Consider the following 14,454-nt stretch of genomic DNA (forward strand, 5'->3'; position numbering starts at 1 on the left):
TTTCTAAAGATTTTTGAAAAGAAGTAAATGATTGATAAATAAACTGTTGGAAAAGTTCTGAAAAAAAAAGTCTACAACACCCGCTAACTCTTTATCCCTATTTTATTTTGCTTCTGTTGATAGTCATTGAGATTCTTCCAAATAACACCACTTCCTGATTTACTGTTGTGGCTAAACATTCAAATCATTTTTGGTAATGTAATTCAGAACACTATGTTCTGCTTTTTATCCTAAGTTTCAGTATGCACAATAATATGCAAAATGGCAATTCACTGATTAAACTTACCCATCATCAACTTCTTCCTCTTCAATTCCATCGTAAATATCGTCATCTGGTGGAGGTGGGAATAGCCCTTCATTTGCATTATGGGAAGAAAACTTTTGTTAATTTTATAATTCAGTCACACAGTGGTCACCCAAATTTTGATAATAAATGTGCCTTCTTGAACCATAGAAAGTATCTCTCTTTTATATTAAAAAATTAAATCATTTTATTTTCTCACTCTCACATACAGAGTAAATAATTAACTGTTCTGCTGATTGTTTTATAGAGAACTCTCTGAGCTGAAATCATAATAAAGGAATAAGGGATGATAAGAGGGACTGTGAACTTGAGAAGAAAGGAAAGGGGGAATAAGTGTGTAAAAAAGTACAATTGAATAGGAGATAGGGTTAAGTACTTATTGTGAAAAAAGAGAAAATTCAGTTAAATGTGAGGAGACATTCAGAAAAAGACACTGATCAAGATACATGTGAAGGAAAGCAAATGGAATGAAAGGTAAGCTTGAAGACTAAACAAAGAGAAAAATGAAAGGGGACTTTTTAATAAACATTCTTAAAGTTAAACCCTTTTTTTTGGTTTGATTTGTCTCTTACCCTCCTGAGGTCCCTTGCTGTTTTGCATCTATGCATTTAACAAACATGTATTTAACAAATGTTTAATGAGTACCTTCTATGTGTAAGAATATGTACAATAAACTTGAATTTGACTCTTAGCATGAGAATTTTAGCACTGCAAGATACCATTTCAATTCCCTTCCTCTGTTGACAAGAAAACTAGGCTCCCTTTTGGAGCCACAGCCAAGGTGACTGTTTAAGTGACCATCCAAACAGGGATAGTTTTCAAAGTAAAGGGGGCTACCACTAATAATTGTGCTCAGAAAATTGGCATACACCAAGACTGTCTAGGGCACATGGAAGTGGGGCTACCCTGTGACTCAGAACGAACTTCAGAAGAAAGAAGTGACTTTGACTGACTTTGAAAGAAAGTCATTATTTGTAAACTACTTCGATCTGTTATTAAAAAAAAAAAAAAGAATTTGTGGAGAAATTACTGATAAAAGTGTGTGACTTACCTCCACTTCCACTCTGACTATGGCTAGGGAAAAAAAAAAAAGTACAGATAAATTAACATAGGAATTATTTAGCTACGGGGAAAAGAAGTACGAATTGAGTAGTTATAAAAAGAGATTTCAAGCCTGCTCCTAAGATCTCACTCTCAGGAGCTGTGTTTGGGATTGGGTCCCTGTGCTTCTGGTATTTACGTCTTCAAAACTGACAGGGATAAGAAAGAATAATTTACCCAGGAAGGAAAATTGAGTATTTAACATCTCATATTATGTCTGGCAATGATGACTATGTGTATTCTTGCTGAAATATATCTTTTATTCATCATTAAAAAAAAAAAAAGAGTGGTAACACTGTAGTTAGAAGCTATCAGAATGTTATATGCTGAAGAAGAAACTATGTTCCTTATCACAGTGAATCAACGAATTGTACACATGAAGAATGCTGAAATGGCAAATGATTTATTACATATATATTTACCACAATAAAAAATGTAAAAAAACAAACAAAATAAAACAAAAACAAAAAACCCCAAATTAAAACAAAAACTAAAAACAAACACACAAAAAAATCCTACAGGTACATATACAAAAATAAGTTGTGATCATATGTCGAACTTTCATAGAGCACTATGAAAGTTTATTATAGGAGGGCCAGTTTGAGATTGGAAATCGATCGTTTCTCAATGGAAGACCTGAAGGATTAATCAGCTGGATGGAGAGTGGTAGGAAGAGCATTTCAGGCAGAGGGAACAGCAAAGACACACGCTGGTGTGACAGGAGCATTGCCAAGGAGGGGGAGAAGTGGGAGATGAAGCTAGAGAAATAGCTAGGAGCTATCACGCGGAGCCTAATGAGTCATGATAAAGAGTTTGGTGTTGATTCTCATTGCAACGGCAAGCCAAAGAAAGCAGGAGAGTGATACGCTCAGTTTAGGTCAATGTTTCTCAAAGCACGTCCGAGGACCAGTGTTGGTCAATAAACTATTTTCTACTGACCTGCCACAAGATAAGAATGGAAATTGAAAGCAAATGTTTGGAAACTTTATACCAAACTGACATTGTTGCAATATCTGAGCCATGCTGTCAGTGAACCTGTATCACTGAACAGAGTATAGAGCAGTTTGGGTGTTGTCAAACCGATGTGTAGAGCCACACATGGGACACACTGAGTATTTGAGAAGCACTCAATTAGATGACGATGGTGCCTGCCAGGTAGAGGTTAGATTGGGGGAATGGAGACTTCTCCAATTTTTTTTCCCAGAGGGTGGCAGTAGAGATGAAAAAATGTGGGTAGATTTAAGGCAGAATCTATAGAACGAGTTATGAATTTTTGGGGGGGGTAGTTAGTGTGTGCTGGGAGGGAGAAAGAGGTGTGAAGAGTGACCTGGAGCTCTGAGATAAGAATTATTGAAGGAGCTATATCTTTTGGGGGAGTAGGGAGAAAAACAAAAATTCTTTGTAAAGAAAAGTTTTTAGGCTAGTTGTTTAAATTCTAGATATCTGATGTCAGTGATCATCATTTTTTTTTTTTTAATTTCAACATAGGGAACTGAGTTTTCACTTTTGAAGTATGAAGTGGAATTACAGTACAAATCATTCTTTTTCTGTTTTTTTTTTTTTTTCAAATAAGAACAACAAATACTTTTAGACTCATAGATTTCAGAGCAAAAAAGTTTATGAAACTTCAGGCTTCATATTTTACCACACGATATTTACTTTAGGCATAGCCCTAAGACCGAATCATACTATAATGAATATTATAAAACGGTGATTTGGGATGATGACACGTTTGACGAGCTCTGACAAATGACCCATTATATTTGAAGTCGCAGTTGATACATATAATCAAAGAGTAAAATAAAAGACCACGGAGTTTCAAGTGACCTTTCGGCCACATTGGGGTTATTGTACATGGTAATAACAGTCTCATGATAAAGAATAGAAAACAGGGAAAGTTAGATTCTAGAACCTTAAGATACATGATCCCTGGCAGTTGTATCGGTCTTACGATCCGTATTTGCACATACCTGCTAACATTATCCTGGTCTGCAACATCATCATACACTTCTTGGTCACGGTCAACAGGCCTCGATGAGATAGCACCGAGGGAGGTTTTTTTCCGTTTCAAGGAATCGTAGTCAATTTCCACAGCAGTTGTTTTAATATAGCCGTCTGCCAAAAGAGGAACCGTTCATGTTCAGGCATGAGTCGGAAGTCACTCGATGGCTACTGGCTTTAAGTGTAGTTTAGATCTTGTAAAGTTGTGAATAAGATATCATTTGCATACTTGCTCTTTAAAATTTCCCTTTATTCATTTGCTTGCAAGTCTGACTCACAGACCTCCCATGAAGACACGCTGTGCTGTACTACAGCAAAATTCTGTCTTGCTGCGGTTCAGTCTAAGCCTAGAGCCTTTATTGCAAACACTGTACAGGATTCTCACGAGCCATTTTTTCCCTTGTAACATCAATGAAAGAGCCTAATGCTTTTTGTTCTTTCTTGGAATAATGTAAAAATTTGCACTGTTCCCTCTAAAAAGATAACACAGATGAGGCGAAGATGGAACTATATTTGTCATATTAAAACTTCCTGTCTTTGTCCAACCGTAACCTGACAACTATGAAGAGTTCGGGAAGAATTTGCGCATTGGCTCCAAAAGCAAACAGTTTGAAGTCACAGGGAGATTTGTACTCACATGATCCTCTTGCTGTTCTGCCCAACCACTTTCCTTCAGGATTGTCTGTGATACGGATTATTTCAATTTGTTCTCCTTGCTTGAAGCTCAGTTCATTCTTTCCTCCTTTGACATCACAGCAAGCCTTTGCGTGATGGATGACTTGAATCGGACCTGTTAGCTGCAGAGTAAGAAAATAATCACAACAGGCCCCCTGGCTATTCAGAAAATCTTTAAGGAATGCAATTTCGAAAAATAATATGTCCACAACTTGCAAGCCTGCATGTTTGCAACACTTTCAGGTTTGAACTAGAAACTGAGGGTGAATAGTATCTGCTGGCAGTTCTGGTTGTAGGAGGGGGAAAAAAAGTCACAGAGGCCAAGCAGGACCAGCAAAGATCCTAAAGAATATGCTTGGGGTCTGGGGGAGCACAGCACTGATCTGTTGACCTTAAGAACTACATGAGAGGCCCGCAAAGGCAGCCACTAATAACTGAATACCACTTGTGTACAACAATCCATAAGGAGCTCTGGTGGTACAATGGTTAAGTGTATGGCTGCTAACTGAAAGACTGGTGGTTCGAATCCAGCAGCCACTACTTGGGAGAAGGACCTGGCGATCTGCTCTCGTAATGATTACAGCTAGAAAACCCAATGGGGCAATTTTACTCTATAACATATGAGGTCACCATGAGTCAAAAATCGAGTCAACAGCACGTAACAACAACAGTGACAATCCATGCTGGGTGCAGTGTGTTTTTATGGGACATGCTGATTGGTTTGGTAGATGATGCTGTTTTATTTTTTCCTTGGCACTATGTAGTAATTCTGATGGTTCTCTGCAGGTGTAAAACAGCAAAGGGAAGGGTAAGTGATGATAGCAGGTTGTACTTGGGGGAAAATAATTTTCTTTGTTTTTAACCTTGTGGTTCCTGTGTATCTATAAACTGGGAGTAGACATTCTTTGCTATAAAAAGGACAGCACTTTGTGAGATAGTTCTGTAAATCAAAGCAGCACACAGTGTATGTATGAGGCTTTTAAAATTAATATCCTGAATAATATAGTGGTTTCTTGATAGCAGAGAAATAATATAGTTTAGATCATGATTTCAAAATTCCTAATTCTAAATTCTATAAAATTAATAGGTAGTCTAAGCAAATAGTATTCCATGCGATATGCTGGGTTAAACAAAGTAAAATTGGTGTCTTTTCAATAGAATTTCTTGGGTCTTTCGATATGTAAATATGCATTGTGACTTCTGAAGTTCTGCCTTATTTTATTGAATTTATGATGCATGAATTTTAAGACAGACCACTAATCATGTATAAGAAAGAAAAAAACACTGTGAATTAAATTATGATATGCCATTGATGTTAAAATGTATCCTAATACCAGAACTGTTAAAATGTGAAATAATCTTTTTCTTATAATTATTGATTGGAAACCATTCTGACGTTTATGTAACCTTTTCTGCTGAAATCTATTAACACCTTGTGGAAAGAATACAGGTTGGGAAGTACTAGTCTTGACAGACTTTGGAGTTCTTAGTGGCATGATTTCCATACTGTTTCTCTTATACTAAAAAAAAATAATAATACTAATACTGAATGGGTAAAATAATGCAAAAGAAACAAAAGGAAAAACCTCACATAATTCCTTCAAAAGTATAAGCAATCTCTTCATGAAAAGTGGGTTATAAATATTTTCATTTAAGAAATTAATTTTTCATATTTTCCACTTGAAAAACATAAATGTGGTATCCATGCATTTTATACAAATAAAACATGTTTTAATATTAATACTGTAATTATAATTTTACCTATAGATAGTAAACTTTTTCAAAATTTAATAAGAACCTATAATAGATACAGTGGCTTAGGTGTATTACTTTATTTAATTCCACAACAACTTCTCAGGAGAGGTATTATTTATTCTGACCTTACAAAATAAGAAACTGAAACTTAGAGAAGTTAAGTAATATGCCCAAGGTCACATAGCTTGGATATGCAGCTGAAATTTGAATTCAGGTCTGTTCAATTCACTCTAAGCTTTGTTCTTCTTGGTTTTATGGTTTTCCTTGTACCATGCTGTTGAACTTTTGTTTTAATACAATAAATGTACCGGGAAGTTATATATAAATCAAAATTTTATAAAGTAAAAAAAAAAAAAAAAGTAAACCATATATTAAATGCTCCAGGGAAATGAAAGATTTAAAAGGAACCCTGATGTGAACCCTTTCTACAGTGAAGAATAGTTTTATAATTCAGAGAATCACCATAAATATATCTGACATGCCAGAGCCATACCAGATGTGTGGTGTCATCAAAGATAGTGTAGTCAGGAGAGACTAAGACATGAAAGTGCAGTGTTAGTGGCAATAGTAAGAGAGGCCACACAATTATCAGAAACTAGAAGCCAAAAATCCAGGCGGAAGAAGAGAGATAAGAAACAGCTGGTATCAGAAGTCAGCATGTACCTGTCTTAAAAAAGCAAAAATGTAACTAAGGTCTAGATATCAGGAATCAGAGCAGCTCGTATAAATCTTATTCTGAGACAGGGCTGGTTTATCCAGGAGACACTGTCCCTTTCATCACTGTGACGCATGCCATGGGGATAGCTATGTGTGTGGTCCTCAGCGGAGAGAATAACAAGTAGGCTAATACGAAATGCGCAACAGTGAAAGCCAAGATGAATTTGAGTAATCAAGTGTTTATTCACTCAGTCAACATACAATTTCCTGGGTGCCCACTAATTATAAGCCACCATATTTTATTTGGATTTTATTGTATTACATTTTTTAGTGACGGGCTAAGGGAGCGTATTGGACAAAAAAATTACTGTTACGGAGGTAGTTGCTCCCTAGAAAACAATGAACAAACGATTTTACATCCATGTAAGGTTTCAAGAATGGCGCCCCTTCTTTTGAGTGAAAGTTATGAAAAGATGCTACTCTTTCCCCCATCAGCAAGCAAGCTCTTACTTTAAATTTCTTCCTTATTTCTTGTTCTTTCTTTTCTTTCTCCTTCTGTTCCTTTTTCTCTAACTCTAATCGCTTCTTCTCCTCCTTTTCTCTCTTCTTCTCTCGTTCCTTGGATGTTTCTCTGTCAATAAGAATTTTTATATGGTTTCAGTGTCTGCAGGCGCTGGTGCATTAGGGCTAACTATCCGGAGGTTTCTACCCACAAGAGAAGATGGTATCTGAAGTACAAAACAAAACAAAAACAAAAACAAAAAACCCAGACCTGTCGCTGTAGAGCTGATTCTGACTCATAGTGACCCTATAGGACAGGGTAGAACTACCCCATAGGGTTTCCAAGGAGCAGTTGGTGGATTTGAATTCTGACCTTTTGGTTAGCTGCCATCGCTCTTAACTACTGTGCCACCAGGGCTCCTCTGAAATACATACGAAGGTAAAATGCCAGGAGTGACAGAGATCATTTGCCAAAATTACTAGGTATAAGAGATTGTTCATAAAACCAGTCGGATGTGCACAGCTGAGGTTACCTTCAAATGGCTGCCCTTCCCCTTACAAATTGTGCCAGCAAAGGGAAGGCATTGTTTATAAATGCCTTGTTCTTGCTGCAGAAGTAATCTCTCTCATTTACACACGCACGCACATATGTGTACACACGCAACCTTTGGTTCAGAAACTTTTGATCAGAACTGGCTGGACAAGAACTGAGTAGAGAAATTAAGACATCCAAGATGAACACAAAATATGGGTAAGGGCATATCCGTTCTATTGTTTTCTAAGAAAAGTATAGAATTTTTCAAATTCCAAGAAATTTATTGGTCCTGGGCTACCTAGAAACCCATTTTGGAGCTATTGTTAACATTTTCCTGCTTTTGCAGGCCAAAGCTTTGTCATCTGGGTGCCTTGTTAAATTATTTCTCGTAGCACCCTTGTGAGGTGAAGCACTGCCCAGGCAAAGTAGGTGTAATACAGATAAATTAATTCATTTGCCCAAGGACACAGTGACAGCAGAAAATACAGATTTCGGGCTCTGTTTATCTTGTAAGCTACAGACCTGCAGCTTACAGAACAGATTCCTTAGTGGACCTCTTAGAGAAGTAAAGAATCTTTAGTCCTTTGTATTGAAATAATGGTTATCATTATATGCCAGTTATTTGAACAAATCAAAATTTTTTTCCCTCTAGTATTCTTTGTCCACTACCCCTCACATAAAATATATTTATCTTAGAAGGAACATATCAAGGCAAAAAATGTAACTCATACATGTCTTCATATGTTTCTCCTTCACTCTCTTGTTCCTGTCAAAAAAAAAAAAACAACAAAAACATCGATGATGATTAATTTCAATGGTTTAAGGAGGTAAGACACACACATTACATTGATTAAATAGCAAAAAAGTATAAATGTAAGTGTTTGTGAGTCTGGCTTGTTTAAAAAATATATATATATTTATAATTTCTCTTCAGAAATAGACTGGGAAAGTGAGCACACAAAGATTTCATTTTCTATCCTGCTATACAGTCAATATTTTTTTTTATACAGTCCAGATGTGCAGCCAGACTTTAGTTTATGTTCAGCACTACGCTATTACTATGAGTTAATGGAATGATCGGTGTGCAATATCTCAAGCATTTTAAATGAAATAATCTTATTACAAATTGAAAAATATCATCGCTACTCATAAGAATTTTCATTTGTTTTTTTATACCAATAGGAAGTGAATCACAGTAATTGTTAAATATTTTAGTTACAGCACTGTAATATAAGAGGAAAATGAAAGGAAAAAAAGGAAAAGAAAAGCTTACCTCATCTAGATTTCCAGTACCTAAAGGATTAAAAAAAGAAAAAGAGAATAAGATTTTGATAGATTGGAGTTACGAAGTACTTTTAAGGGTTATTAGAAGTAATGTGGCATTATTCAAAAACAGTTCATATCTACACACATATTTTATCAAAGAAAAAGAAATACACAATAGAACATGTGCTTCAGATGCTTACTACGACTTTCCTTGATAATTATAACTTAATAAAAAGTTGATTAGATTTCAGAAAATAATGAAAAACCAACAAATACTTAAGACCCCCTTTCTCCTCATTTTGAAGGACATACACGTTTCGTTCCCTGGGCTTGTGTGGTACACAGACATTATCAGCAAACCACAACTACTGGCTCATATTTTTTGCCCTACTAGTTCATACTTTTTGACCTATTTGGTCCCAGAGATTTGCTTCATGTATTAAATAGATCAAGTTGATGATTTAAAAAAAATATTAATAATATATATTTTTTTTTGGTGAAGATTTACGCAGCAGTTCAGGTTGATAATTTTTTTAAAGGAATATTTGACTGTTGATGAGTTTAATGTAACATCAACTAATTTCAATTAATTATCAGCTAGTAAGAAATAATCTAGAGAAATAATACTAAAAACAATGAGGTTTGGTACAAGAACAAACAAATGAGCCAATGGAACAGAACAGAGAGCTCAGAGACAGATACAGACACAAATATGCATACATATATGTATACACACATATAATATATAACCATATATGCATATACACACAATATACATACAAAGGTAATACAGTATAAAAGTGGCACTATAAATGAATGAGAAAAAAATAGACTGTTCAGAGTATGGTAATGGGAAAACTGGCTTTATCTGTGAAAAAAAAAATCTGGATCCCTACTAATTCCTCAAATGTTGTTTGCAAAAGAATCAAAGATCTAAATTCAAATAGTAAAGTTTGTATGGAAACTCTAGTGGCATAGTGGTTAAAAGCTACAGTTGCAAAGCAAAAGGTCAGCAGTTCAAATCCACCACGTGCTACTTGGAAACCCTATGGGGCAGCTCTACTCTGTCCTCCTATAGATGGCAGCGGGTTTGGTTTGGTTTGGTTTGGGTTTAAAGTTTGTATACAAAAAATATAAAAGATCACTTTTATTTTCTAGAGACAGGGAAAAACCTCTTAAAACTTAAAAAGCATAAATTACAAGGCAAAAATTAATTATATAAAATGTATTTCTGTTCAATGAAGGACAGCATGGGTTAAGTTAACAGATCAAGGAGAAGATATTTGCAATGTCTGAAATTGACAAGGGATTAATATCTAAAATATCAAAGAAACTCCTGGAGGTCGACCAGATAAAACACCAAATCCAAGACAAAAATGGTTAATGAATATGAACCAGCAATTTACAGAAGAGGAAACACCAAAGGCTAATAAGGAAATGAAAAGGGGCTCAAACTCAGTAATAAGTAGAGATATGAAAATTAAAATGAGGTATCATTTTATACTTATTAGACTGAAAAAAATTGGAAAGCTGAATAATGCTGTGTGCTGGTGAAAGCTAGGCATCTTGGAACCTTCGTGTGTTGTTCATGGAGTGTAGACAGATGGAGCTATTCTAGAAAGCACTCTAGTCCTATTACCTGCCATTCCACTGCTGGATGTGTACGTTAAAGAATGTCTCTAAAAGGTCCACATGGGGATATGTACAGGAAGGTAACATTGCAGGGCTATATGTGGTAGTAGTGAATTGTAGGCTAGGAATATGTGGATACACACCATGGAGTCCTGTGCAGCAACTAAATGCAACAGATTAAACATACACAGAACAACATGAATGAACACATTATGCTGAGTGTAAAGAAAACAGAGTGAGTCATAACACTGTGTAAGTTAAAATATGTACATACAAATAACGTTAGGCAAAGAATCTGCAAAAACAAGTAAACATTATGTACACTAGAATGTTTGTCTATGGTAGGATAGGAGAGGAAGGGGAATGAGTGGGTCATGAGAATAAAAGAAGGTCAATAAAATGAAACAAGAGGTGGGTCTTGCATGGACCAGTGATGATAATGACCCATTATCATTATCGGTCCATGAATCTAATAGAATGATCAATTTAACTTTCTTTACCAGAGGTAATAAATAAATAAATACCTAAAACATCTTTCCCCCCTTACCATCAGAGTGCATGCCACCATCTTGATTTTCTTCACTTGCGGGGCTTCTGAAAGTAAGAAGAAAAAGTAAAAATGCAAGAAGTAGTTGCTCACCTCACAATGAAAAGGAATAAAGAATCATTTTTAAACTTCTTTTTTTCTCTTTAATATTTGTTCTTATTTAAAATTTCTCAGTCGTTTGCCGGGGGCCAGCCTCAGCAATGAACAGGGTTACCAGAGGAGGGGTAGAGTTCGGCGATAAAGAATGGGAGGTAGAGTGTCTTATATTTTCATTCTGCAGAAAAAGAAAGCCTGCTCTTTATTTTTTACATGGTCTTTTATATCATAAGCTTACAAAAGCATAACATCGCATGATCAACAAAGGGGCAGTATAACATCATTTCCCAGAGACATAATTTTCCAAGTGACACATAGTACAGTTCTGCATGCGCACACAAATACAATGAGTTTTTGTTTAGTTGATTTAAAGTAACAATTGACTTCATACTGCTTTACACTTATGCTTAATCTTGCAATACCTTCCACAGTTTTTATAACAATTAATCTTTTTGCAAAACCATTGCCACATAGGCTTTGTCCATCTTGTCCAGGGTGGCCAAGTTCTTGAAGTCCAGCCACTTTGGGTTACGTCATATTGTCCACGATTATGCCAAGGACAGTTAGCCCAATCTCTATACCCAAAGACCAGTCAAGCGCAGCAGTGAGCGGGGTAGACGAGAAGGTTGACCTGTAATTGGCTGAGAAATTGGCTGAGAGAACTCACTGCCTTTTGTTTTTCCACTTTTATGGGATCATGTGTGGGTGGTGGTTTAATCACAAAAGGGCCTCGGTAAATACCAGGATTCCACCATCCTGTTTTTGTTTTCCATAGTCGAGCTATTTGTTTTTCCTCCTAAGACAACTTCATGTTGATCCTCAGGTAATACACGGGCTGTCCCTACCCGGGATTTTACCAGGGGATTATGAGTAGGACGCCCCCCTCCAAAGGTCCCTAAATTTATAATGGAATTTTATGATTATACATTCTGCTATACACAGGCTGAAAATGAAACAGAAACATAACACAGATGACAGAGATATTCCTGACTTTTCAGGAATTCTTCGATGTTTATGCTGGGGGCAGTGGGTGCAGAGGGGCCGCCCTTGCAGCCTGGCTCCTCCTGACTTTTCAGGAATTCTTTGATGTTTATGTTGGGGGCAGTGGGTGCAGAGGGGCCGCCCTTGCAGCCTGGCTCCCAGCAGTCGTTGAATCATGGAGCTTGAGTAAAGCACTGCTCACTCATACAATTAATCTATTATGTTTTATGCTTTCTGTTAAAGCTGCAGTAAGTCAATAATTCAATTCTGGGATTCTGAAGGCATTTGATTGGTTCTGCAGTATACACACCAAAGAGAATTGGCTCTATCCCTCTTCTCCTTTCTCTTCTCCAGATGTTGTCCACCTGGCTTCACCTCCATCACTCTGTGGCTTGGAATCCATGGTGCTTCATTCCCATCACTTGCTCTATGGCTCTTAATGGCATTATTAATATCTGGTCTCCCAAATCCCTAATGATTTATGCAATAATTATATCTTCTATTCCTTTTCTTAGGTTCTCATAGCTGGAGAAAATTGCCAACTTCTCTGACTCTGGCCATTACAAATATTTGGTATCCAATCTCAACCATACCCTCAATAATATTCTATAATCTCATTATATTATTTTTTTTGTAGTCAGCTCTCTCCGGCATCATTCAAAATGTTTACCTTCTCAGTGGCTATTCAAAACCGCTATCGCTCTCCTCTCCCCTTTCAGCAGATGACTTTTTTCTTATTTTTCTGATAAAATTGCGATTACTAGGTTTAACTCTCTTAAGAAAATATATTTCCTTAACTCACAAACTTATCTGCAGTTTTACACATTCATACCTTCTCCCCACCAAAGTGCATCTCTCCACCTGTGCTCTGAAGGTATTCCAAGAACTCTTAATCACTAAATCCACTGGACACCTCTCAGTCTTCAACTTACTTGCCTGCTCGGTAACCCTTGAGAGTATTGACCATTTTGCCCTTCTTGAGTCTCCTTTGTTTCCTTGAGAGCTCTCCTCTGGTTCACTTCCGGTCTCTCTGGCCACTATCTCATAATTTCCTCTGTGGATGTATTTTCATTTGCCTGATCCTTTAAGTGATGGTGCTCCTTTGTGTTCTGATCTTGGCTTTCTTCTTCTTCTTCTTCTTTTTTTTTTTACTCTACATCTGTCCTTTAGTGGTCTCATATACCCCTACGACTTCACTTATTATTTTTTTAATCTCATTAGCAATGTTCTATGTTGATTACCTGTTGAAATGATATTATTTTGTATATATTCAGTTCAATAAAACATTTATTTTATTATTATTTTTGGGTAAATTTTTCATTGTGCATTAGGAGAAAGTTTACAGAACAAATTAGTTTTCTATTCGATAGTATACAAAGTGTGCCATGACATTGGTTTCATTCCCCACAGTGTGCCTGCCTTCCCGCCATTTCTGTCCTAGATTCCTTATTTCCTTTTGGCCTGAATTGCTACCTCCTCCTGCCTTGTTATCTTTGCTTTTGGGCAAATATTGCCCTTTTGATCTCGTACAGTAGATTGTTCTAAGGAGCATGTTCCTCTCGGGTGGTGGTGTTTATTTTATGGACCTGCCTATAGTTTGGCTGAAAGGTGGTCTCTGATAATGGCTTCAGTTCCAGTTCAGAGGTGTGTCTTAGGGGCATAGTGTTGGGGCTTCTTCTAGTCTGTATCAGACCAGTATGTTTTGGTCCTTCTTGTGAATTCGATTTTTTGTTCTGCAACTTTTCTCCCAATTATTTGTCCAGGACCTTCTCGCTATGATCCCAATCAGACAGGTCACTAGCGGTAGCCTGGCACCATCTACTTCTTCTGGTCTTGGGGTCATATAGGCTGTGCTTCATGTTGTCCAGCAGTCCTTTGCACTAATTACTTCCTTGAGTCTTTGGTTTTCTTAATTCTATTTTGTTCCAGGTGGTGAGATCGACAGTTGTATTTTAGACGGCTGCTCACAAGCTTTTAAGACCCCAAACACTACTCTCCAAAGTAGGATGCAGAACTTTGTCTTTATGTACTATGTTGTGCCAATTGATGCAGGTGTTCCCTGAGTTCACTTATTATCTTAATGCCAGTGACTTTCATTTTGAAATCTCTAACCCAGTCCTTTCTTCTGGGTTTCAGACTCGTATATTTTCACTTGGTTGTCCCCCAGCCAGTTCCATATCAACCTCTCATAAGCTGAGGTTGCCTTCTTATATTCCAGCCTAAACCTATTCTCCCTACAAGGCTTCTTACCTTGGTGAATGGTAAGATATTCACATATCTGCCTCAAGTCATCCTTTAATGCTTACTCTCTTTCAGTCTCATATCAGTCACCAAGTTTTATCAGTTCCCCATATTTAATATCTCCTTATAATCCACTTTCCCCTTCCAGCTCTTCCCTCTTTC

At 36.7% G+C, this 14,454-nt stretch overlaps 1 protein-coding gene across 6 annotated transcripts in view; it reads right to left on the reverse strand.

Moving 5' to 3' along the window:
• The window catches only part of FYB1 (FYN binding protein 1), a 193,421-nt gene that overhangs the window by 41,201 nt on the left and 137,766 nt on the right, over positions 1–14,454 (reverse strand). For all 6 annotated transcript variants that reach the window (XR_010318408.1, XR_010318406.1, XM_064271472.1 and 3 more), the window contains 8 exons: positions 10,975–11,021; positions 8,803–8,822; positions 8,261–8,295; positions 7,004–7,124; positions 4,044–4,203; positions 3,376–3,520; positions 1,356–1,378; positions 287–353 (listed from right to left, as the gene is read on the reverse strand). Coding sequence is in view for 4 of the 6 variants with exons in the window: in XM_064271472.1 (XP_064127542.1) it covers positions 287–353; positions 1,356–1,378; positions 3,376–3,520; positions 4,044–4,203; positions 7,004–7,124; positions 8,261–8,295; positions 8,803–8,822; positions 10,975–11,021 (618 nt within the window). In the remaining 2 variants the exon portion in view is untranslated. The remainder of the gene's footprint in view (positions 1–286; positions 354–1,355; positions 1,379–3,375; positions 3,521–4,043; positions 4,204–7,003; positions 7,125–8,260; positions 8,296–8,802; positions 8,823–10,974; positions 11,022–14,454) is intronic.

This window comes from Loxodonta africana, chromosome 2 (assembly GCF_030014295.1).
Source record: "Loxodonta africana isolate mLoxAfr1 chromosome 2, mLoxAfr1.hap2, whole genome shotgun sequence".
Classification (NCBI taxonomy): Eukaryota; Metazoa; Chordata; class Mammalia; order Proboscidea; family Elephantidae; genus Loxodonta; species Loxodonta africana.